The sequence below is a fragment of the Temnothorax curvispinosus genome, unplaced genomic scaffold (genome assembly GCF_003070985.1).
Source record: "Temnothorax curvispinosus isolate PA1 unplaced genomic scaffold, ASM307098v1 QBEX01006981.1, whole genome shotgun sequence".
NCBI lineage: Eukaryota > Metazoa > Arthropoda > Insecta > Hymenoptera > Formicidae > Temnothorax > Temnothorax curvispinosus.
Genome location: NW_020216761.1, coordinates 189,270 through 217,141, shown reverse-complemented (window position 1 = coordinate 217,141; position 27,872 = coordinate 189,270). Strand labels below are relative to the sequence as shown.

The window sequence follows — 27,872 nt, the reverse complement described above, 5'->3', positions numbered from 1 at the left end:
GATCCTGACAACCTATTTTCCCGTGATGCACGCGGTCATTAGGGTGTACGAAGTACGTGCCAGTATTGGTGCAAAGTGAATACAGAGATTTTCGTGAATAAGTTTGAATCGAGTTTTATGCTAACACTGAAAAGTATATCATTGTTTTAAACGTCGAAGGATAAGCAATTTTTCCTACGATATCTCCAAACCTATCAGATCCCGATCTTTGTCGAAAAGCACTCAATATCCAATTTTCGTCGAAGAACTATAAATATTGAAGCACGGAAACTTGCCAGGAATTCTGCAGGAGAGCCAGCGGAACACTAATTAAAATGGATACGGGAGATACGGAAGGGTTAAGGGCGCACTGACAGAAAGCGCGTTCGCTGCGTCCCCCTCGATACGTTTCCATTAACCACCACAGACTCTCTCTCCGTTTCGCGACGCGAATGTAATATTCCGTCGGCTATATAATACACGTGCTCTACCGGCAAATAGACGCAGATTGCGCGCTGCGGCTCTTCCGTTCTCTCTCCCTCCTCCTCTCTCTCTCTCTCTCTCTCTCTCTCTCTTCTTCTAACAGGGTGCCAAAGTTTTAATTGGATACGAGGTGGCAGTAAGGCGACGGACATAAAATTAGGACGAGGTCTGGGTCCGATTTATTTCGCCGGTCCTCTGGGTTGCTGTTCTCTTCCCCGTTACGGACATCACGTTTCCGGACGTAGAGGATGACATTCCGAGACTCCGCTGTTGCGGGACGTGACGCTATATGAATCGAATTCGGAATTACACACCGGGTGTGTACACGTGGATTCCCGGAGATTCCGCGCTCCGGAAAGCCGCGCGCGCGCTTTCGAAGCGGTCACCCGCACGCGGTTTCGCCGAGCCGTAATAGCGAGAATGCTTCCGGGAATGTGCCCGGCGACCGAATTCAAGCCGGTATACGATGGGCTGGCCTGTGGTACGGCGTGGTTCTCTGCGGGACGTCGCGGCGGCCCAAATCGAATTTGCAGGGTACACCGGAAGAACAACGGTACGCGGGAGACCGCTCGAGTACGAAAGTGGGGACCGATTTGCGGGGGCTCATCCATTTGTTTGCCCCGTGTCCGTGGAAACAATCCCCTCGAAGTTCGAAGGGGACGGCGACAAGAGGCCAGCGCGTTCGTTCTATCGTCGCCTTAGTCGAATTCACTTAGTAGTAGGAGGAGGAAGAGAAGGAGGAGGAGTACTTACTTCAATTGTTCGTTTGACACTATTGAAAGATATTTGCGCTAAATTTTTGTTGAAAATTATACCACATTAAAGATAAAGAGAGAGGAAGGAAGGATAATAATATATCAGATGTAGGTACAGAACTAGTTCGCTCCTTTATCGCGCTGCTCCTGTTTCGTGAAGATAAATGTACTCGGTTAATTTTGTTATTCATCGTACCATTGTAATGCAACCTAAGCGTTATTAGTTTAATATTTATCGTACAAAACGATATTTGCGCTAATATTTAATTCCGTAGAGCCGAAGTGAGCGGCGAACTATCCCATTGTTTAACTTCGAGCCATTAAACGTTTGTTCAGCACGGTAGTATTTGAAATTACGAATTTTCGCTGCAGCTGATCAAACGTCAATAGAGCGCCCCTGGCTGAAAATTTTAATATAACTTTATGTAACGTAAAAAAAAATTTGTCAAAAAAAATGTTAGGCCGTCATTCAAGCGGCATTTTCATCGAAGTAATCGACGTCTCCTCATTATGTGTACCTTGTGTACTTAGGAAAGCGACGCGCGCTTGTTAATTATTTCGTACTTGCGTAGCATACTCCATCGACTTGAGCCTGGCTTTTCGATTATCTCATGCTCCAATTACTTGCATTTACTTTGACGAGTAACTCTACCTCTTCCGGCTTGCGCTTAATTTGGCGGAACGGTTACCAGATAAATAACAACAATTTAGACTTATAGCTGCACTATTTGAAAGTTAAGGGGATCCTAGAGCGACGGCCGAACTTCCTCGATGTCGATAATGTCAACATTTCTAATCCTGTTTTCTCTATATCTGTCCTTGTCTAACGAGAGGCATCTGTCCTTGTTTGATTGCTGCGCCATCACTCGCTACACGCAATACTGCTTATCCCATCAACCTGAATGTTCTTTTGCACATATAAAAGTTAAACACACTAATCTTTTTTTCTAGGCTTTCAATCTTAGTTCTAATTGCACGATATTGTTCTGAAATGTTTTCCCTATGTCCCAGCGTATCTCATTTTGTATATATATAACCTGCAGTATTTTTGTATAAGCAAATATTGTCGTCAGTGATAGCTCTATATGCTCAAATTTTTAATTTTCTTTTGTTTTTTATGTAAAGTTGACCAGACGGAACTACATTTTTGTACGTACTTCAATTCTGTAAAAGAATTTTGCAATTCCGTAAAGCCAGTTAAAAGTTTAATGCATTTAACTAAATGTCGGTAACGACTGCCACTATAGGATTCCCTTAACGCTTAGAACAAAAATTGCATTGTATCGCAGATATTCTAAACCATTTGTTTTATCCGTCGCAACACACATCTGCCATTTAGCAAAATTAATCTAAGTTTGACAATTATTCTACAAAATTTTCTACAATATACATCTATATAAATATTTTATATAATTTCACCTTTGCACAAAATTAATCCATGCTTTTTAAAGTTTATCAATCCCAATGCAAAGCTCGTTTGGAAAATACGCTTTTGGAAATCCGCCTAAAACTATTAGCGCTGCCGCCTGCCAAAATCGCGCAGCATTCCAGATAAATCGAAACTTGTGCAAAGAGAAACACTAAATCCTGGATTATGTTTGTTCCGCGCTTAAATAAATGCGATCGCAATTGAGTGCTGCGTTTTGATTTCCACCCGTGTATACTCCTGTCCTGAACGTCATCGCGAATTCAAATGCTCTCCATGAAACATCCGTAATTTTGCGTGCCACAAGTTAAACCTAAATTAATTACAAGAAACCGGATCTAATTAAAATCACGCTACAAAAGAATCGACTTCAAATTTTGTTCGCGGAATACGAAGAAAAGCACGAAAGACCTGGATTACTCTGTATATACATATATCTTCTCTTTTTAGTCAACGAAAACCTAAAATCGAAACAGATATTATCGGCTCACACTCTCTCGCCGTTATATTCGCGTGTCGCGAGGTGAGATCAAACGTATGCGTTCCTCTATCATGCAATTTTATTACCATACGACATAAAGCAACGTTGCGATATTGCAAGAGCGGCAAAGCTCTTTCGTCTACCATTGGCCCACGCCTGCCATTGCTTCCTTTATACGAAACATTGATTGCGTGCCAAATATTATAATCCAAATACGAGCTGAGTTGTAGCGTGAATAAAACGTCTTTATAGTAAACATAAGTATATATATATTTTTTTTATAGCAACAATTGCAATAATGGTTAATAAAAAAATTTATATAATTTAAAATAGATTTCGTTTATGTGGTTAACGTACAAAAATGCCTCGTAATAGCCTTATCCTGGTATAAAAATTTTCCAACTGCACTTTCAAGTATATACACGTTTCTACATTCGCACTTTTCGTTTTTCTTCATCGAGTTTTTCGTCCGAGCGCAAAGCGTTTCATCGTTGCCATTTTCTTCTAGTTCGTGGCAAGGCTTAACAAAAGTTCCGAAAGTAAGTCTGGACTAATTATTCAGTTACTTGAAAGAGCTTCGTTCTACGTTGCCCGTCCCTGCATCGGATTAAAAGTTACCCCCTCATTTCCGAAACACGTTCTAAAATCTTATAACTTTCGATGATAGATAAAAATTAAGTTCGATAGCGCCGAGTTTGACTTATAATCGTTTTCTCGATGCGGTTGCAAATTTTTTAATGGACCGAGTCATCGCCATCTCGTTGCTACGTGTAATTAAATTTACTCTTCATTGTTTCGAATTTATGAAAATTATACTATACATAGAAATATTGTCTAATATCTGATTAGGATTCATCGCTAAATCCTTGCTAAGAGTTGACGAATGTTCTCTACACTATTTTCTTCAATATAAATGAATAAAATTTAATTTTTATTCGCAAACATTTTTATGACGAATTTATATATGTATACGCATGAAAGTTCTCTTAACAGTTTTAATGCAAACGTATCGTTTTATATCATATAAAAAATTAATGTTATTTACATATTAAATATAAAAGGCGAAAAAGAGTTACTTGAATCCACACCGATTAATCGTGATAGCATGTAGCAAATTTTAAGCGTGTGTGCTCGCGAACTTTTTGTACACGCGGAATTGATTTAGCGCTCATTACGCGGCACGCTCGTTCGCGGGTAACAGATAATTTCATAAATATTTCGCATTACCATCGGTACAGCGCGGTACTGTTGATGACGAACTCTCACGAAATTCAACTGGAACGCACAGGAATTTTAATATAATTACTTGTGTTACTGCATGCATTCGCGAACCTACGTGTAACTAATACATGGCGTATGTTCGTAAATCAGAGTTGTTACGCAGGTGAAATTCCAGAACACTTCGAATTCCTTGGTTTTGCTGGCTAATAAAATCTTCTCGACTTCGAGGACTAAAAATTAAAAGGAAGAATGAGAACCAGACAAGTATATATATAATAATGTTAAAAATAATTTTAACACTATTTACAGTACGTATATGTATATAGGTATAATTTTAATACTTTTTGTGAACATATCTCTAAATTTCGATTTACTATGATTTTTACGATTAGTCTATCGATTTAGAACTCAATTAATGGTACCAAATAAACAAAACTCTTTTTCTCAATCTCCTCCGATATTGCCGGACCGTTTCAATCCTTCTGACGCAGCGTTCACCGTGATTAAGTTTCCAGTTTTCATGGGTTTTTCATCTACCTCGTTGCGAACCTATAAATGTGTCTGGGGAATTCACGCCGGGATGTCGATGTGGGAATGAATTCACCGGTGGGACGCGCGCACCCACGCTCATAACTCACGATTATACGATATATTGACGAATGCATTCGTGTTCTTCACGTTACATTTCGCGCGATGACGAAGTACCCGATACTATTTATTCTGTTGCAGGTACAGTGACATTTATCATCGGTTTCACGGGATGCGTCGGCGCGCTACGAGAGAACACATGCCTCCTCGCCGCGGTGAGCGTCCTACGGAATTCAATTAAGTTCTTTCTGGATTACTTTAATTGCTCAACATCTTTCGGAAACTTCGAACTTGGATCGAGCTTCCGGTTCGTTACGTGATATCTATGGTCTATCATTGGCTGGCCACCCGCGCCGCGCGCGATTCAACGAAAGTTCGCCCTTTGAGAAATGTAACGTTTAAAAGTACTTAAAACCGAAAAGCTCCGCTTTCTTTGATGATGAACTCTTGAAATTTAGAGTTCCCCGTAAGGGAACGAGTCGTTGAAAGGATGGTTCTAACGGGTAGTAAGTAGGGCAATAATGGGTACTAATTAATTTCTCATGGGATCTTGATAGAATTAATTTTACGTGTTGCAGTACGCGATGTTTTTGGCGCTACTACTGCTGATGGAAATGACTGTCGGTGTTCTGGGATTCATCTTCAAAGATTGGGTAAATATTACGTAGCTTCATATAATTTATAAAGTCATTATATATATATATATATATATATATACACTGTTAGAAGCAGTGTGTGAATATCACACACTTTATCGCGTGTGATGTGTGTCCGCCGTTTTAAGACGTCTGTAAGTGTGTTACTTTTTCACGCACGAATAGATGTTTGATTATATTAGCGTGTATGACTTGTCACACAGCTGGAGATGTGTAATTTAATGCAGTCCTCTTAATGCCAGAGGAATTATAATACTTTAAAACAAAAAAAAATATTTATTTCGAAATTTTATTACTATTTTTTAACTAAATTTGTTTCTTAAGATGCAGTCTATGATTATAAATATTTTTCTCGTATTTAAAAACACATATAAAAACACACTTACCTTGGTGGGATTCGAACTCGGGACCTCTGGATCGTGAGCCAACTGCCTTACGTGGTAGACCACTTCTTAATTTAATGTTAGTGTTATATTTAGTCTACATATGTCAACCAGCGCAAATATATAATTTTTCAAAAATCATCTTAAGAAACAAATTTAGTTTAAAAAGAGTAATAAGATTTTGAATTAGTTATATGATATAATATTTCTTAATGTCGGCTCATTACGAAATTTTGTGTTCGTAAATATATTTATGAAAAAAGTATATTTATGAAGTTAAAACATTCTTATCAAATCCATACACACACACACACACAAGAGAGAGGGCCTCATTAGACAAAAATAAAAGAACCTTTTTTATAGCATCCCTAATAAATAATGATCGGAATGTGCTTCCATCAAAGTGCTTGTTTATCTTGTTTATCCGTTCATAATAAAGAATACTGTATAATTGGCACTACACTTCAATGTGCACACAATTCGCCACAGGCTCGTCGTATTCTAACCTCAAAGAGTTGCTGATGCGTACCTGCATGATATGTGACTTGGTCAGTGTGTGACTAGTAAGTGTGTTATATTATAATCAGTGTGTAACTTTCCCCAAAATGTGTTATATTCACACACATAGAAACATTACACGTGTGTGAATACTATAGTGCTTGACTATTTCATACACTTGTGGATGTTTTACTAAATTCACACGTTGAAGTGTGTGTTTTATACACATTCCCTAGTGCGTTTCCCTGTTTTTCACACGTGCACATTGAGACACAAGTGCATGAACGTTTGAAAAATCATACATTACACACGTGTGACGCATTAATATTCACACATGTGTGACAGGTCTACTTCTAACAGTGTATATTATAATTTATAATGTACAATAATAATTATACAGCAAAACTTCCAAAATATGAATATATTTACACATTATATTTAAAAATACTTGTAATACTATGTATAAATCTAGTAAATATTAAAATGCGTGTGTGAGATATTATAGATTATTTTACAGCTATATAATTTAATATTGCTCGATGGATACCCTGTGCGCATTTCATTATTCGCGCAGATGATATTTCGCGAAGTATACAGCTTTACTAAAATTTATCCTGCAGAATTATACACAACATTTCCAAGACAAGTGTTCCTCGAGATAGTTTCGTTGCGTTCATTCGTAATCGTTTCTGCTTACCGTGTTTATTAATTCAGTAGCTACGAGAAACGTGGCTGAATTATCAAAGCGAATATGCCGAATACATTGTATAATATTCCTCTCCCTCTCTCTTTCTTTCTCTCGTCGGTGCATATTTCACAATCTCATTCGCTCTGGATATATGTACACCCATGCGCGAGGAAGATGTAGAGTATAGTCTAGGCGCCGACGAAGTTTGCGTATAATTATGCAGCAAGAGAGTTCCTGGATTACTAATTAATTCCATTAACCGTATCCTTTAAACATGACGAGAATTTTCTCCCGGTGGAAAATTTCGGACAACCAACAAACGTGCCATCATATCCCCGTATTCGCACGCAGCTCGCGTTTTAATGCGCGCCATTCTATTTCACGACTGGCGGCAAGTTAACTCGTCCTTGAGCAATTGCACCTGCAACACCTGTGACGCTCGTCAATTGTCCGGAGAGAATATCCCGGACTAGAAATCACCCACCGTAACAAGTCTTCGTAGAGACTACGAGGTCTTCGGTGTATACGGTCTTATATCCAGACACTTTTCTTTTCTCTTGTTTCGGGCGACAAAATTGGGATAGATTGATTTAAAAAATTTTAGGCTAGATCTTAGAACAATAATTAATTGATAAAAGACAGATTGATTGACATTAATTAATACGATATTTTGTTCATCGCAGATAAAGTCACAAGCTACGGGAGGCTTCCAAGCGTTCATCATCCACTACAGAGAGGATCCCGATCAGCAGAACCTCATCGATTGGATTCAAGAAGATTGGGCAAGTTGATTATATCAGGATTCTTCATTATATTAATATAACTAGAATAATCCGTGCTTCCCTCGTGCTCGTTACCCCGTCGAAGTATCGAATCACCGAAGCCGAACGTATACCGGCGCGGCGGCCTTAATAAGCGCGCGTGCTCGCATTTCCAAGTAGTGCAGGAAATCGTGCGGTCAGACGCGGTTTCCGAAACGCGGAAGCTCGCGCAAACTTTATCGAGTCGCCGCGGCCGCAGCACGAAAATCTGGCCAGATCCAGATTCCGAATGCCACGCGGCAGCGCCCAAATGGCGCGTAATATAGTAGCGTTCGACCATCGATATCCGGTTATCCAATTGTGGTTTATGAGATTTCAATAGAACCGCCCGGGTACACTGCCGCAATTTCGGTAATCCTATCAGTAGGAGCTAGTCGACGGTAAACCGCACACGCGCTCGCTCGCACATTGCAACCACACGTTACACTGCCGAACCGGATCCACCGAAAATTTCATTCGATCCGCCATACTTTACGAACGCGCGCGCGGAGCGCGACAGTGATTTACGTTCGGCCAAGTATCCAGCGGAACCGCGAGAATTAATTTAGCCGACGAATCCGTCGCGCGGTTAGCGGGATTCAGTTTGAGTAAAAAGCGGACGTCTGCCACGGAGGATGGATGAAGGTCGGTATCGAAACATGCCGCGAGAGGTTTGCGCTGTTCATATAGCCATGTAGATGCGACGTAGATTGCCGCGGATCCATCGATCAATATGTATGTACACACATAAATTATTGCGCGACGCGGAGACATACGGAAACATTTGCGGACTGATTCGGTTAATGTTTGAATGCGCGCGGACGGCGGGCTCCGGGACCGCTGATGAATCCGCAAGCGTTGAATTACCACCACGATTCCATCATCGGCAAACCATCGCGTCCAAACTATCGTCGTGTTGTCATAGTTAATACAACGGTTCACATTTTAACAAATTGAATAATATGAGATTGATAAAAGACACGGCATAATACTTTTTCTCAGTTTAATTAACATCAGTTATCAGAAACTGCATTAATTGAATACGTTTCTGAGTAGAGCAACTATATCGATACTCGAGTTCCAAGGCACTCTATAAGATTTATAGACGCTGCAATGCGAAAGATGATTGTGGCACGCGCGCAGATAAAAATTGTAAAATACCATAGTACACTCATAGATATACAGATTCAACGTTGTTTCCGAGGATTAAGATAATTCCGTTTGAAGATATGACAGTCGATTTCGGCCGAGAGCGCGATAGCGTCGAATTCGTTAATCGATGGTCGCCCGACCAATTGTGGTTTACGAGATTTCAATAGGGACGCCCGGTATGCCGGCGCGCAATTCCGGCAATCCTATCAGCCCCGGGGAAACCGAGGCACCACCAAGTTGCCATACACCGCATTGTCTGATCCCGTCGGGATTCACTCGGTACCATTTATAGGCGGTTAATGAAATGCTTAGTACTTCGACTTCGTGCGGTGGCGCGGAGCGTATTTACCGTCGCCATCCCACTTATCAATTGGCTCAACTCGGCCGGTTCGGTCCGGCGCGATCGATATACAGGATGTATCAAGAGAGACGGGTACGTCGGCAAACGAGAAAAATTCTGTCCCTGGAGGAATCTCGAGTCGATTCTTCCGTGGCAGAATATTTCATTCTGCAATACCGTTTTGCGCGCGCCGCGCCGCGCCGCGCCGTTCCTCAACGTTGAACGCGCCCTGACCAAAAAGTCGAAGTTAATTTTCTTGTTGTCGTTCGGAGATCGTCAAGAGATTCAATAACGATAACGAATTGAAATACGAACTGAAGATTCCGTTATATTCGCGTGAATTCCAATTGTTATCTGCGTGTTTCACTGTGTTACATGTTCTCTATCAGTTTAAGCTTTGCCAGTTACGGCGAAATTCTCGCCCAAAGAGAAATCGATGGCGAATCGAGCGGAGCGCCTGTTGTCGATCTCTCTTGATACAGCCTGTACGGCCATCGAGCGAATAATAATTAAATCCAGCTACAATCGGAAACTCGTATCTCGTATCTCAATACTCGACTCGCATTCGCATCTCGTATGAATATTCCACGCGCCCATGTTTCGTATTATGAATATTTGATTGGAACGAATTGAAACGTTACCGCAACGAATAATTGAAATAAAATAAAACGAGCACGCTGAAAACAAATCAACTTAAATTACGGTAGTTGCCAGGGGAAGGATCCGCCTGATATTATCTTTCGGTGCTCGACGCTTGTCCTTTCCCTTTCTCCCTTCCTCTCGATAATATTGGCTTCGCGTGACAGCCACTTCTTATATCGCGATAACGAATCGCCTGATTAATCGAATTCGTACGAAGTACGTGCGAAACGACAAACGCGAGGCGCTCTCACATCATGCAACCCCGTTATTAATAATTGAATTCGTGATATTCCCCGTATCGATTCTCTATTTTTAACCCCGGCGAGAGAATCTAATACACTTCGCGTCGGGTAATTCATTTTTATGCCTTTTAATTAAACGTGAAATATCTCCCGTCCGCGGCGCGAATGTCGTACCGAGAAATACGAATATTCCCATGGTTAATTAATTATACGATAGTATTGCGAGATACGCGTGTGCGCGCTTGCCGGCTGATTAATCAAATGCATATATAGCATAATATTAACTGGCGGTGTGCAATGTATGTTATACTTATTGGCAAGAGATTTTCCCAAATAAATTAGTGCCTGCAAGATCTACGAATTAATTACCCGTTGTAGACGACTGTCGCAAATGACGCTACTACTAATGACACAGTTATACGCAGAATTAATGTTTAGGAGAAAATTTATCGGGTATCCTTTATATAAAGAGAACATTTCATTGTTGGCCATTTGGCCGGCGGGATTAGCGTGAAAAAATTACCGAACTAACCAACGAGGACACATACGGGTAGCCGAGGAAGAAGAATAAAGCATCTCGGATTCGTAGAGGAAACATATATTGAGGTTTAATGAAGGTCTCGGGACTTCGGTCGCTGGCCAAGCCTCGTTGCGAGCCGAATCCCAACTCACATGATCCCACAGACTTTTTCTTCTTCCCTTAATACCCGGCTCCTTGCAACGAGATAATTTCGTTCTCTTATACGCTTATTATAGCCTGGTGCTTCTGAACCGGACGCGACGTTCTCTCTTCCTCGCTTATCGAACGATCTTATCCTTTAAGTTGCGTATTTAATATTGCCTCGTCTGAATTTCCAGCGTCATCGGAATTATTTATGACGACGTTTGAAATTCATACCCGCTCGTGATATTCATTGCAAATTCGACCGCGATTGATCATATCGGCGCTGACTTCAGCCTCGCCTGAGGATAATATTCTCGAACTGTCTGTGCGAACGAATTGCGATGAGTTTCCTGCCAAACTACTACATCGAAAACGACGAAATTCTGTGTAGATGTGTAGATCAAAGAATCCGTGTGGGAATCTATAAGCAATTCAAAATTTAGCGGTTTCTCTTAACATATAGAAGCACGTTATATCGTAATATTATAAAATTTGTTGTCTTATTTTTCAGTTGCAGTGTTGCGGCATTGAGGGTCCGAGGGATTGGGACCGCAACAATTATTTCAATTGTTCGTCAAGCGACATAGGCTCAAGGGAAGCATGCGGCGTGCCTTTTAGCTGTTGCAAGCGAAAACCTAATGTAATTTTCTCCATACTGATTATAGTACTCGTGATTGCTACCGCTGTATAAAATCATTTCCCATCGAATGCTAATTCTACGGTTGAAAGTCAAATCTTCTCTCCTTTTATTTGTTTCAGGAAATCATTAAAAATAAACAATGCGGTTATGATGTAAGAAAGCCCAGTTACGTAAGTATAACATCTTTATTCTATCGCTAATATTGATTAAGAATTTTTAAATTAAAATATTTACCTTTGTCGTATAACAAATAACGTTTAGAAAACCGGACTTGAAAAGTTCATGATTATAAAAGATACGAAAACCACTTTCTCTCAAAACATGTTATTTTCGGTTAAATATTATACTCTACTTTCGTCTCTTCTTATGTTCCGCGTTTTTAATGTGAGTCTTTAAATTCATCCCATCCAAAAAGTTCTTTTAATCATATCTTTTAAACTCCTTTACCTATTTCGTAACTATCGTAACTTACATACTCTACATCCACATATTACGAATGACACCCGACCGTAACATTCCGACCGTGGTATCCTAGTTTCGCCTTGTTTCCGATTCGAAACTTGCGTCATTTTGTGCCGCCGTTACGAAAGTACGGTAAACCAAGTGGAACGTGCCTCGGAGGGGCCGAATAATTTGTCTTTGGAATCGCGCTCCATCGCACGGGGCCAGATTCGAGATAGCGGTAGTTCTCCGGGGTAGTTTTGCGCGGGTCGCGCGCGCACGATTACACAATGTCTACAAGCGCGGGCAAAAACGATCCGGGTCAAGAAACTGTGGAACTTAATTAGAGAGAAAATAGTCGAGTCCAGGGGACGAAGGGAGAGGAAAGGGAAGAGGGGTGGCAGAGAGCGAAGGGAGAGGAAGGGGGGATAAGAACTTCTGTGCAGGCTTTATTTTAAGAGCAGGTATATCATTCCCGATGTAATGGCTCGGAGTCCGCCCCTTCGCTAATTACGCTTTCATCGAGAGAAGCCCTCGTCGCTTAATTATATTTTTTGTCGGGAGATCGTTAATGTGCACCGCGATGCGTTACGGACCGATAAAATGCGACTAAATAAATAACGATAAAGAGCTTTTTCCGTGCCGGTGTATTAAACGTCACCGATATTATTCACCCATTATGAGTGTGCCGTGTACAAATTAATAAAAATTACATTCGAGACGATTATCGTATTTGGTCACAATTTGCAAATAAGAATATAAATTTCAAATGCGGTTGAATCCCCGCGGGTGGGTTCCTCAAAAATCTGCTACACGTGACGGAGAATCGACGTTACGTGTATACCATCGCGAATACCGTCTCCCCCTCGTTACACCCCGCACCCACACTCCGCACCGGATCGCTTCACGCAACGGCGAGCATCACGAACACCTTATTACATTTCTCTTACTTTCCCCCCTGTGGTTTAAACCGCTAAGTTATGCCCGCGCGTCAGTCGATAAACCCTCTTAAGTTTTTCTCTCCCCCTTGGGGCGTGCTTTGTGGGTTCTCTCGCGCAGCGGCATAAAAATATATCTGTATGTCGTGAGTCGCGATTAAGAGGAAAACGGGAGTCGTTTTCTCATTCACGCCCAAAGAGCACACCCTCGTTGTCGTTGAGCGAGAGAGAGAACGAAAATGTATAGTATCGATGCTTGCTCGCGCGTTATCGGTGGACCGCAGCCCACAACCGACGGCGTAATTTCGAGTCTCTGAGCTCGAGCAAGCACCCTTGTATGTTACCGGCTTTTTAAACCATTTCTATTTACTCCCTCGGGCCAATGCAGACGGGAGAGAGAAGTATATTCGAGCGGGGTTGCCTAAGAGCGGGTGAGGAGTGGCTAGAATTGAACCTCGTACCCGTCGCCGGTACCGTGGTCAGCACCATGGTTCTGCAGGTACTTTTAATCCTAAAAACTGTCGTCCGTTAAGCTGGGAAGCCTCAACTTTCTTCGATCGCTTTTGCCGCAAAATATTCCACTTAAAAAAATCTGTAAATTAAAATACCATACTTTTTATATACGTAAACGCTTCACGAGTTTGCTAAGAATCGCGCCAGGATATATTAAACGAAATTCTGAAGAAGGTAGATATGTCTATAGATACCGATTCTATAATGTATATATTTTCAAATATAGTTGTCTACGTAAACAGCAATCTGCGAGTGATATTTCTATTTCCGCGAGTATTCCTATTTTATTCGGGCGGAATTGCGCGCGGCGACGAAGAATCTCGCGAGAAATATACGAGGCAACGAGGATTTTCAGAGAAACACCGCCGCGCGCGTATGAATTTCGCGGCGCGGCGGGAGAAATACCGTTCCAATATAACGCTCGCGAGCAGCCGGAGATTGATAGCACGACCGCCGTCACGGAAAGGAAAGGAAAGTATATACGGACTATCGTTCGTTGCACTCGGCGTGACATCCGCGCGCGAGCGTGTATTTCTACGGTCTAATACGTAAACGCGCCGCTATTACGCCTTAATGGCGTTGCCTTACTTACTTCTCTAAAGGCGTACGTGTGTGATGAATATTCCAGACGCGCCGATCGATCCGTTTTTACGCCGACGCGCGGTGCAAAGACCGGAAAAAGTAAACTTGGGCCAAGTACCGGCGGGCAGGCGGAGCGCGATCGACCGAGCGATGCAAAGTGGTTTACCGTTAAAAAGCTTTAATTTCATTAAACGCGTGCTTTCCGCGTGGCATGTCTCAGCTGCGACGCGACATGGTTACTAAGGCACACGCGCGAGAAAGTTGCAGTTCCCCAGCTTCTCGGTTACCTCGGTAAAGATGATTCGCTGTTTACGAACATGATCGCATGTATGTTAGATGTAGACGTGACGAAATTCTGCACGGGACGTCTCGGAAATCACCGCCGAATGCTCTTTTAACCGCGAAGCTCGATATTTTCTCATATTGCGAGAAATTCGATTTCGAATTCGATCCGCAAAGAATCAATAAAAAAGACATCCGGTGATTCGTGACAATGTCCCAGTAATATGTCTCACGATATTATGTACAAATTTGATATATCGTTTTTATTTCTCGTTTTTAGTTCTGCTTACGTTTTGTTCGATAGCGTATAATGCTTGTCGCATTGTCAAATTTAGAAATGTTACTATTGTTACGTACGCTTATAAACATATCTCTCCATTATATGGGTCAGATAGTAAGTAAGTATAAGTATCAGAATGACGTGTATATTCTCGGCGATGCATTTTGTATCGATACGCGATAGCTCGAGGGAGAATCGATACGGTAAGTACTATGTATATCCCGCTTCTAAACAAAAACGTCATAATGCGTGTAATAACGAAATGCGTGGTATATGGTATACATCGAAGCGTACTCGTCCGAGAGAATTTTGTTCTTCATAACAAAACGCAGTTCACATTATTTACAATTGATTCATTTGTGCGAGTACGTTGTGCAACAAATATCATCTCTATTGAAATATGTGTACTCATGTAGATTTGATTTTGCAAAAATCGAGTGTACAGAGTTAGCCAATTCAAATATCTGCCAATACTTGCGACGAATATTTAGATAACAATTATCTCATCGATACGTTCCCATATTACACTTTACACATCGGTATACTCTTACGCAAATATCACGACTATCGCGTATCTCTTAAAATTTTCAATGATTATTGTTAATTTGTCGTCGCATAATTTCGTTCAATAACCGCCTCTCGTTCATTCTCTTTCCTCTCGGAAACATCACTTTCCGCATAGTTAAGCGCATTATATACTTTAATGAAGATAGAAATATAAGTCATAAGCGCGTGCACCTTGCAACTATTCTATAAAAGTGTTTATACGAAGCTGGCACGCGATGCAATAATACGAGTTTTTCCCGTCCCGTAATCAGTATGGTAAATTACTGCCAACTCGCTGGATAATCTTGACAGCTAGACCGATTATATAGTACCTCACTTCGATACGCAACAAACGTCTGAAGAACCAGTTTACGCGTCATAAACATCGAGCGTTTTTCTCTCTTGGCGCGACTATATTAATTCCATGCTAATTATTCAAATTTCAATTTCACGGCCGGCGCGAGTTTTATTGTTTTATTGTTATTTGGACGGTGTGTTTGCATCCAATTACATCGCAACAAGATTGCATATTGACATATCGGCTGGTAAACTGGCGCGCATTAATATTACATTAATTGACACGTTTAATCGAAAATTATCGAGAAATTCATCATTAAATTTGCTATTAAAATACGATTAACCTAACCGTCGGTTCGTCAATATGATAGCTACGAAATTAATAAACGACTCAATGGAATGGTAAATTGATTTGGGAAAAATGTATGTGTCGTATTGCGCGGACAGAAAGTGCATCTAAAATTGCATTTAGCGATTTTCCACGTACCTGAATGTCTAAGATTTATGTTGATTCTTTATGCTGATTGAGGAAGATTATCGCAAACTATATCGCAGCCATAAAGTATCGCTCGAGCAATTATACGTCAGAATTACGTACATACAAGGCCAACCGACCCGGGCGAGGCACAAAATCATATTACGTTAAAATCACCGGATTATACTAGTAGGCTAGAGCCCGGGATTATGCTACGCTATAATCGCGCGCTTATCTATACGCTAGCGCGCGCGATTGTACTGCGCCAGAATTGCGATGTTATCTATGCTAATACGGGGAGATTATAGTACGCTAAAATAAGGAGGCTGCCATCGCCGCGCTATGCTATCCCGCGGCGCGGCTCGAAAAACGCCCGGGAAAGGATCTCGTCGTGGAGTGAGAAATGTTGGCAAGTAGCTGAACGAACAGTGGAGAGATGAATAGAAACGAGTGGCACGTTGGCTCGGAAGGCTTTTTCCACCGTCAAATTAATCTTCTCTCGTCGCGCCGCTGAAAAATTTTCGCTACTCGTAGCTTACGCCCTGTCAGAGCCTCAATTAACTGCGCTTAACCAAAGTCACGTTGGGTACACACCAGACCCTCGTCGTCTATTTTCCGCCTTCGGTCTTCCCCAATCTCGTCGCTGTCATCGCGCGCATCGTCGGCCGCTTTGACACGCGCGCGCGACGTTGAAGAGCCAGAATAAATTAGCAGTTCCCGCACCGGGAGACCCTTCAACGTAAGGGACGTAAAGGAAGAGTGGCGGAGAAGAACGAGAGACGAAAACTCTTAAGTAATTAGGGCATCTAACGCCCCGCTAATGAGGCAGTCGCACAATATCGTCCGCGTATCGAGAAGGAGACGGAGAGGACAACGTTAAGGGAAAAGTTGGATAGCGGAGAGGTATAGAAGGTGTAAATGAAGTAGCAGGTTGAAAGCCTCGCGTAGTTACTCCCTGGCTCCTTGAAGGTAAACGCGCGAGGCACGGCGTAACAGAATGGGCTTGTTACTTAGGATCCCTCTTTCCTCCCCTATCTACCGTCCCCCGACCCCGTAAATGCCCCATACGTGCTTCCTCTTTCCGCCTTCCGCGCACCCGCCGCTGTAACGTGTATATATATTTTCTCGAGTACGTACGTGCCCTCCGTTCCCTCCGCTCGAAATCCTCCTTCCGTTTTCTTTCTCCTCCTCCTCCTCCTCCTCCTCTTCCTCCTTTGGATCCACTTTACGATCCCGGCTCGATTTGCGCCCCTCCGGCGCAGCCCTTACCCATTCCTAATAAATCAAGTTGCTACCTTTATATGACTGGAAATTGAAGTTACCGGCCGGAGACTTCGCTAGAAAATTTAAGCGGCGAAATTCATTGTTCGGGGCCACGACCGAGCGGGATATCGCTCCTTTAAGAACGTCATTCTCGTATATAACGCACGTTACCGTTCTTTCGCTCCTCCTGGACGAGCTTCCCTCCGAGTGATATAGTTCTCGCGACGGAATCGTGAAAAACGCGCAGAGAGAAAACACGTCGACTGGAGTCCGAGTACCTTATTGAGTTTTCACTTAACGGAACGAAGAACGAGATCAAGCGGGATGTAAAACCGAGAGCAGTCCTGACCTTTTCAGTGTTCTCGCGAGTTCTCGTCTTCGGGCGACCGAGAGTTATCATCGTGGATTTTATCCTCGCTCTCATTTGCGAGCAGTTTTTGCGTTCCGCGCGCGGTTATTCGAGCGCATCGCAATCTTGCGAAACACCGACGTGTCAACATTATAATTCGTTCGCGATAAATGTCTCGTCGGAAGGACAGAATAAGATTGCTGTGATATGACTTAAAATATATCGAACATGAAACTTTAATTAAAGAATCATGTTCACGTCGTAGCTGATAGGTTATTAGCTATCGTTAAATCTAGCCTCGATTATTACCACAATTCGCGTAAATGGCGAAACGCGAAACGCGTCGCGACGAACGTTTAAAGGGATTGCGACACGCGCGCATTAAAATAGCGACCGATTGACGCGATCGACGGTAAACCGGAGTTACATAAACAACGGTGCAGCTATCCTTTCACTTTCTCTACGGAAACCTTCACGGAACTAATACCACCACCACCACCATCGGAAAATTGTCCTGGACTAACAACTGTAATAGTAGCGTGACCCCCGGGGAAAGGGGGACAGCTGACGGTAAGCAAAGTAGCCGTTTCCTTTTCTTCTTTTGCAGAACTTTGAGGTCGCCAAAGTGATTTATGAAAAAGGTTGCATACAGGCCGGCGAGGAATGGATAGAACGAAATCTCCTCGCGATTGCCAGCGGTGCGGTTGGCACAGCATTCACTCAGGTATATGATGCTGGTAAAATGCATTAGCATAAGTACAAGCTCCGATCTTCGGCACGCATCGATAAACTTTCGACGAGTACGTAGAAGTACCTCGCGACTTGACTCTCTCGCGATTAATTAACATTTGGAATCCGTACGTTCAACACTTGACATGACCTAAGTTAAATGATGAAGCGTCAATTGCGAGGCGTCAAGGTGGAAATCTTGGTCGAGAATTTTCGAAAAACGTTATTTTCAAGTGACCGCGTGTGGGCGTTTTACGGTAGTTAAGATTCTTTTAAAATTCAGCCCGTAATGGAAAACTCAAACTCTTGGTGCGAACTCTCGCTTAATTTTCAATTTGCGATTCAGATATATTCTATGTAGCTCAAGATTGCCATCATTGATTCAGAGTGTTAAAACGAGTTTTTAGCACGTTTCTCGCGATGTATATTCGTTGATGCGGACCGCTGTATTATGGAGCCGTTGCATGCCCTAAAGGAAATAAGGTGAGACTTTATCCGTGCTTGCAACGTTGACTGTTACCAGTTTCGTTCGCAGTGTTACACGCGGGAAGACGTAAAGTAGATGCGAGATACATAATAACACGTAGCTATATAGGCGGCGCAAGTGCGTTTATCAGCGTAATATATTGAGCCTCTCTTGAATTTTATTAAAGGATTTTAAATTCATGCTTACTTTACGTAATGAATTTTCCCCTTACAACGTATGTGTCAAGTAGATGTTGATATTGCTCAAAGCATGTTGATATTGCTCGTTCTATTAGAACTTATCGATTGCATCTCGATGTGATGTATGATTTAATTATTCAGATTAATTATACGTACGTACGTGTATCCAATTATCCAAAATTATAGATGTATGCATATTCACCATGAGCACAAATACTACTAAATGGTAGCGAATTAAATCAATTTAATTTCAGTAGTTTTCTTCCAACTAAAAAATTTATCGATAAATTCTTTCGATAAATTTCATATATTCTATATCAGTAAATTTTATATATTTTATATAATTTTAGTAGTTATAAATATACTTTTAGCATTTTCATAAACCTGATTTAATGCAGACTATTTATACATCATTTATACATCAGTTATTTTAAGTATAAAAATAATACATCGTTTCACGAATACAGTGGACGATTAAAGCAAATGTAGGTATCGTTTTAATTATTCTGCTAAATTAAAAGAATATTCTCTCTATGAAATATTCTTCAGAACCGTCTTGACGGTAACAAGAGAAATATTATTTCTACTTTTAGAATACTATATCGAATATCAATTGAAACGTTTCAGACATTCGCGAATATTTTATGAAAATGCTAAGAGAGCGTTTCTCTTTTTAATTCTCGCGGATGCTTTACGGCACAGCGATAAACGGAGTGTTCTCACTGTTTTCAGATTCTGGGAATCTGCTTCGCGCAGAATTTGCGCGCGGATATATTCGCGCAAAAGGCGAAGTGGCATTGACAATCGCGTGCCCCCACGGCAGTCTAGCATCTTGTCTTTATAGATGCTAACCGGCTACGTTGATCGAATCACAAGGTCTCGACGCGGACTCGGAGCTCCGGAGCGAGCGGATCGATTGGATCTTTTCGCAGACGAAGAGCGGACGGATATCCTCGAAGGATTTTCACGATCGAGCCAACACCGATGACCGGATTGCGATTCTCCGACGATAATCAGATCCGCGCGATAGCGCTGCGACTCGCACCGCTCGAATCCTTCGACTTGTAAATATCCGAGAAACTTTGCAGTCGCGCGCGACGACCCCGTCCTGCTCCTTCCGTACCGTCCAATCGATTAATCGTCTGAATTGTCGAATAATGAGAGAAATTGATTGTTTTCGAAGTTCAGTCTTATCGCGCCCTGATTAACGTCGCTTTTGAGTAGATTTCTTATCGCAGATACAGATGGAGCAATCGCCAAAAGTAATGAAAAACTTAAAGATATCTACATGTTATTTATTTGTGGCATTGTGTATAATTTAATTGTATTTTATACAAGGATTAATAGAGACATAAATTTTTACATATTAATACATGTAGTAAAATGAGGATCAACACAGTTTATACAAAAATAAAAATTGGCATTGTAAATTTAGATTAATAATATATTTAATTCCAATCTCAATTTTTGGCAAATTATAATCGGATATTAGAAATAGAAAATTTTTCTTGCCATATACGTATACATTTCTTTGAATTAAGATCAATTTCTCTCGCTATCAAACGACGTCGACGAGAAGACGTTGGTCGTCGCGACGCAAGCGTTCAGCAGGAAGGTTTTTCGACGAGTGCATCGCAGTACATCGTCACGAAATATCCGATGTAACGTTTGTCTTCATCACCGAAGCGGAACGTCTCGATGTTTCATCTCGACGTTGCTGCCTGCGAAACGTATTTACTTTTTTGCGAGGAAACGTGCGCCAAAATATTTTTCTTAAGAATTGCGAGATCTCCAGGCATCCCCTTTGCAATGATTGCTTCAAAATTTTCACACAAATCTAATATAATCAAAATTGAATCTTTCGAAAATCATGGAAGGGCTTATTTTTTTTAATGAGTTACTCAAATCCGTGAAATATTCCTTGTACGAAAAAATTTTATTATAGATTTTTGTACAGCAATAATATATTTTTTTCACTAGTATTTCTTTAAGATAAATGAATTTTGCTCAAATATATATATGATTTGACTTACAAGTGTCTTGAGTAACGGAAGTATAGCTAGCTTGACTGAATCGTTTGATGATTGTACAAAAGGGATATTTTCGAATCGGATATATTCGTTCTGGTATATCAGGCTTCTCAAATCGACGAGTCAACAAGCGATCACAAGTGACACTCAAAGCAGCGAACTCGATTCCACGGAAAATCGATACTCCTAGGGCAAACAATGGAATCTCATCCGTGGTGTCTGGTACTCGCAATTCGATCTCTCTCGAGACGCCTTAGGGCTGATTGCATCAACATCGATTATCGTCGCTAATCGTGGTTAACTGCATTTCTGTTTTCTACCTATATAAATCGAGGCCATAATTTAAAGGAGTTATCAATTAGAATTAATTAATCAAGTTTGTCAATGATGCAGTTAATTTTTAGACCTGATCGTCAATTATCGCAAACTATTGTTAATCGGATATTTTCTATTGGAGTTCAGTCGTACAAAACGTGTACAAAAGATGAACGAAATTAGTGAAGTTAAACGATAGATGCAACCAGCTCAGCTCCTTCCGGGCTCGCGCGGAACCGCTCGACCGTTGCAGGACACGGTCGACTGCGAAATCTCGTCCTCCTGTCTGGAGATGAAAAAAGTAGATACGTTTCGCGCATTTAGGATAGGAAAAGACAGACGAACGCCTTCGCCTAGGATTCGCGAGCTACAATGTGTCGAGCCATTATAAGATCGGTCAACGTGACGTCGTCGTGGGGGCGCGGTGAACGAGAAAAGTCGACTTCACCGCACAAGAATTCAGCAACAACTTTTCGCCGTGATAGAGAACGGTAGCCATACAACATACACAAGTATACAATAACTTTCCCTTGTTCCCAATTGGTCGTCAAATACGACGCAGTAATGGATCCACTGGGCCACCTCGGGCATATCGATTCCTCCTGAATTACATTCCATCCCTCCATCGTTGGGCCAGATGTCCGTCGTACCCCGTGTCTACCGCACATATCGTATATCGAGAAGCACGTCGAAAGCCTGTTTCGATTTTACAATCATGACTATTTATCGCTACTATAGTAACTGCGAGCACAAACAACAAGTGCATTGAGTTTCGACTTTCGACGTAACAAGTAATTCTTTATATTTCGTTATATATATATTTTTTTAATATAATTAAGTTTAAAAACAATTTAATCTTTAAGATTCCCGTTGAAATGTACATACGACAAATTTAACGCTTCAGGCTGGGAAAAATTATGACAGCTTGCGCAAACAAATACAGTCATAAATTACAATAACCGTTTGAGTGTTCATCGATTTGGAATATCTCACGAAAAAGATATTATCGAGGGACTTCGACATGTGCTGCTGAAGGGCCGATGGTAAATACGATAGCGGTAAATACCGCATTTTATATCGTGTAGTAAATTACATGGGGTAGTGTGTATTATATACTGTGCGAGTAGACGCGGGTGGCATAACGTGGCTAACTTGGGCTGTTAATATTTATAAATCTTGTGTGCTGGGAAACATGACGGTTCTATGTATTTATTTATGCTCGAACTTAACAACAAGGGAGCAAAAGTTTGCGGGAATGGCTGAGGAAATGTTTCGCGAGGCTTTCCCGAATGTTGGAAAATTTATTGTTTTGCTGCAAACAAAAAAGACACTTTTCCGAAAACTTGGTAATAAAGTGTGATAAGGAAATTTTTACGCGGCTGGCCCGCGCGCAAAACTGACTTGCAGTATGCGTAAACTGCCGATTTTTGTGACTACGCGATGCAAGTTGTACCTATGCGATGTATTATTTGAAGCGTAATTCTTAATTAATTTAAAACTAATTAAGTTGTTTCAAATAACGCTTACATATAAAAAAAGACAGTTTACAAACAAGCGTGTATTCTCAGTTAAGTTTATGTTTCAGCGTTTTGCGTCAGAAAGCTCTCTTTAAGCGCCGCAAACCGCAAATGCATTGTCTTTGGTCGATCTACGTGCCAATCGATTGCACGATATAATACCTGTTGCTAAGCGGTTCGAGCATGAATGCGAAATATGTCATTCCAATATCTTTCTCTTAAGACGCTTCTATTCCTTGTAAAACTCGTCGCGTCACGATAGATAGCCGAATATATTAATATAATTAACGAGAGATACTCGTTAGAGGAACGTTGTTGTTATTTCACAAAATTTGCCGTATGAGTTTACATCTTGGCTCATCCGAGGAACTTCTCTGTCGTGAATACACGATGCTGTGATCCGTGACGTTAATTAGTCGCTCGTTTCGCCGCAAGTAAAGAAGTTAAGTTAACCGACGATTGTAATTTTTTACGAGCCATCGACGCGAGTGCGGAAGCGGGTTTAGCAAAGGCTGTGCTATTTAAGACGAATACTCTCGAAATAATACTCTTCTTATATATAATTGTTTGAATGTTGTCCCTCTTTCCTCTTTCTCTTTCTCTCTTTTCCTCTCATGTGTTCAACGTTAACAATATGAGCAGCAGACGCGTACACGTTTTAACGACGACTGTGTACATACCGACCTGCAATGATCTATTTTGCCAAGATTGAAATGTAGAAAAAAAAGAGTCATCTCTAGGGAAATAAGATTTACTCTTAAACAAAAAATATATACATATATAATATATATTTCGATATACGTAACGATGTGTAACTCATATGCAAAGTGTGTTGCGGTTTCTATATATTTCATTCGCAAGCACGCGCTTGCAAGCAGATACATACATACGTCTAGTATAAAATCGTCGAAACAATTTGCTAAACCCGACGTTCCCAGCCCGTGCATCGTCCCATTAACTCGAGTTGTTAACCTGATCCGATATCCTCGTCGAGATAACCGCAACAAGCAATCTTGCCAAAGAATATACGGATCACGTGACACGAATTAAACCAGTTTCGATTTGAAGATATACTGTAGTGCGTCGAACGTTAAGTTAGTATACACGATTTTACCCGTTATTATATGTCTCCGCAAGATTGTCTTATCAATCTTTTCCCCCTTAAATTTAGTGCTTGATCCGAGCCGCGGATCAAGCTCGTCGATCATCGCGTTTCTCCGTTTCACATCGCGTCGTTAAATATCAGTTATTTAGATTTGTAAGGTATCTAATCGTTGCCACAAGATCGAGCCAGTAATCTGGTTTAATTTTAGTTATTCGCGAGAGATCTACGCTGCAGCCGTCCTACGAAAATTACAATCCGAGACCAGGTTTACTTTAAAGACTAACTTACTTCTAAAATGGCATTATAGTTTCTCATACTTCGTATCGTATTCGAACGAATTGACAAGTTTTTAGTCTCTCTACGCACGATTCGTCATCGCATCTTTGTAATGTCTCATAAACGTTTGCACATTTCGCCTTTCAATTGTGATGACAATTGCGTATAATTTCTTTTTTATTAATAAAGATATGATTTACATTTCTGCTTTCGTTGTTTTTTTTCCTTCTTTCGCTAATTTTATTTAATTTTATCTATATATACGTTTATATAGCTTTAATCCACGTGATATGTCAATTATCATTTGTCAATTTACTTTTTTTTTCATATCCTATATAATTACTTGCGATAAATTCATTTTTATACAAATTCACAATTTTTACGTGTATCATATTAAGAACAAGAAAGCTCTTGACAATTTATTAATAATATTTAAGGTATTTCTTACAATATCAATGGCAATGCACGAAGTAAAACTTAAATGTTATTGATAAGTATTCGTAATTGCCTCCATAAAGTAAGTCGACAATGACCCAGCAACTTAACACACGAGATAACTGATAATTTAAATCTTACTATTCGATCCGTCTATTATGTCTTACGGACGATTACAACGTTACATTCCTTCTTTCAAATTCGTGTAAATACTGTATATGTATACTTGTAAAAAAAAAAGAAAAAGGAACTAAGGGATAGTTTAATCGCTTGACCAACACCGTTACGGTGAACAAAGATGATGTAATATAATGTTCTTTCCGTGTAGACTATAAAACGGAGTTTATTAGCCGATCGGCAGTATCCGAATCTTGTAAATATGTAACCGCGTACGATCGTGTCGTGATAACCGAGCTAAATCACTTATGGTGCCAAAAACGTGCAGACAAATTTGACACTTATTCAGTGAATTTGAGAAGGTGATCGTAAAAAATATATGATCGATAGCTTTTTAATGCGTACTCCACGTTGTTTAATGTGGATTTAAAGCGGTTTGGAGCTCTTCAATTTAAACTCGATGTACGATGTTATTCAAAGGATCAAAGTAACGTAATTAATAACGAAAAAATTCGCGAAGCCCGGGCCACCGCAATTACGCTGCACGATTATATTTATCTGTATTTTATATGGCTCGTGTATGTACAGTACACGCGCTTGTACACCCAATATAAATAAGAGCTAAACACGTCCGAGTAGACTAAACTGATCAGACAAAACCGATGTTCTTACTGTTTCGATCGTACTGATCCTCGCTTCGTTAAATTGTAGCGAAAAATTCTGAGGAAAGCAAAACGAGAGCTTCGTTATTTCGCGAAATCGTAATGAAGCTTACCTCTCATGCCACGAATGCGTTCAATAATCCTCGAAAAAGGGTCACGGAATTCAGGTTCGTTAATTGTATTAAAAAGGGCAACTACGCCGTAGGGAAAGCTCATATAAGTTGATTACGATTTATGTACTGCCTTATTTTTAATATAGCCTCGATTTAACGTTTACGAGAAATATATACCCACGTTTGTCAATCGCGCGCTTCGAACCGTCTCTGAAATAATTGCAACGACCACTGCCATTGTGGTGTTTGACCTTTTGATAATTTGCGATTGTATCGGTGCGACTATATACATATGTAATATAGGTAAATAGCACGTATTCCTAAGTGTAATCATTGTAATTGAACTAATGTAAATACAGTCACATACTTTTCTTGTAACGGCTAAGAGATTACTGTAATGTTTTTATGGGCAACAAATGGACATTTATACCCGTCGACGTGTGAGTCAATAAAAATTACGATAACTGATATTTTTTGCACAATTTCGTTAGGGATATTTATGTTTTTGCGTAATACATGAAACGCATACACGTTGAAAAAAAAATACGGAAAAATTTAGAAATATCAATAAACATAAAGTAACATAGAATACATATCCTCCTTATATTAATGTTTATTGCATAATTTGTTTAGCAGTTTTATACAAACATGTTATAAAATTTTATTTATGTCTTATTATATTCTACGTAGCTTTTATACTTTTTTTAAATAAAGTATATTAAATTGTATATCAATATTGCGCGTGTGTTGACTATACATTAAAATGAAATTATATATTAAAATAAATCGTTCTTTATTATTTATCGATCGAGAAATGAACAGGAAATAAAACACACGGTTTCATCGGCTGTAGCATCAAACGGTAACCGGACAAACGCAAAGTTCATAACCGCAGTTATACCGGCTATTTCCGCAACTTTCCAGGTAAGCTTACACACGTTCCACTAGATGACTATACTTCTTTTATTACAGAAAAAGAATAATTATGCATATAAAATATATACATGTATTAATTATCAAATAAATTTTTCCTATGTTTACGTCGAAAACGGCAATGCCTCCACGCGATAAGCTTATCAATTATTATGAGTATTTTATTGTAAAGGAAAGTATTTAATTACCGTTATCAGATTTATAAAGATTTACGACCGTTCATTGAAATCTCTGAATCTTTTGTTTATTCAAACGTACTTCCTCCCAGGAAATCCTGTGCAGCCGTGCCAAGACGTGCTTCGCGACGCTCGACGGCGACGCGTTCACCGTCAGAGGATTATTCGCATGGCTCTTCATTGTCAAAACACGATAGCTTCCCCTGACGCGTGACCCAGTTTCTGACAGAATTGCTCGAAAGTCACCGGCGCGGCGTACGTGCGGCGTGAAATTCGTTCGATCTAGGACGAGAGTACTCCGACCGGCTGCATGTAAATACATAGGCGTGACGTTTAACTACCCGCATTAATTACACGATTATTATGTTGTTATCATATTACGCGGTTCGCGCATGCGGGAAAACCAGTCGTTTCCCCCGAGAGATATCCTTATGCCGCACGCAATATGTATCGTGATACGCAAACACGAAAGGGTCTACGTGAAAGTTGCAACGTAGACCACGGTGAACCAGGACGGTCATTATGCCAGTAATCACCGTGATTATTGTCCTCCCAGTCGAACCGGGAGAGAGGAAGGGAGGCAAGTTACTCAGGGTTATCGTTTGTTTTCTTTTCGTTTCTTTACGTATAGTCACCCGATATTTCTCTCGACGTTTTTCGTACCGACTCAATTATGGATCGATTCTTCAACGTATGAACCCGTTTTCGTCGGACAGAAACGGACAAACTTTAATTTTTAAACATTTTATAGAAGCGTCGGTCGTCGTGTCAGTCAGCGCTTCATTGGCTACAAAGGAGGATACTCTAATCGATAAGATAAAGCCACGATTAATGTTGCAAATGTCAAACTTATATGGGATGGGTATCTACATACGTAGATATTTCCGATCTCCAAGTAACGATCACTGCACACGAAAGGGAAGGTTTAAATTATAAATTTAACCCGATTTCCTTCCTTATCCCCCTCCTCCGCGAAATTCGAATGACAGAATGACGAGCTGGCAACAGCGTGAATATCAAACGAATCCTCACATAAAAATCAACTAATTGTAAGACAAATATGCGAGCGCGGTATCGCGAAATCCTTTCGGCCTACTTTCGCGTTTTCTTATCTAGGACGTAGCGACCTACGGAATATAAAGAGGAAGAGGATTCGTCGACTTCTTCGGCGGTGCGATATCACGGTTAGATTTC

The 27,872-nt window shown here is 40.7% G+C and overlaps 1 protein-coding gene across 2 annotated transcripts in view; it reads left to right on the top strand.

The window, feature by feature from the left end:
- Positions 1-25,947, top strand: part of LOC112456582 (tetraspanin-17-like) — a 28,179-nt gene extending 2,232 nt beyond the window's left edge. Inside the window, exons 2-8 of one of the 2 annotated variants that reach the window (XM_025019232.1) lie at positions 5,075-5,148; positions 5,512-5,586; positions 7,842-7,940; positions 11,510-11,638; positions 11,758-11,808; positions 18,212-18,328; positions 19,732-25,947. In XM_025019232.1, the coding sequence (XP_024875000.1) occupies positions 5,075-5,148; positions 5,512-5,586; positions 7,842-7,940; positions 11,510-11,638; positions 11,758-11,808; positions 18,212-18,328; positions 19,732-19,800 (614 nt within the window). In that variant the 3' untranslated portion in view covers positions 19,801-25,947. Of the gene's footprint in view, positions 1-5,074; positions 5,149-5,511; positions 5,587-7,841; positions 7,941-11,509; positions 11,639-11,757; positions 11,809-13,405; positions 13,517-18,211; positions 18,329-19,731 lie in introns of both variants that reach the window. The other variant, XM_025019233.1, reaches the window with a different exon arrangement.
- Positions 25,948-27,872: the final 1,925 nt, after the last annotated feature.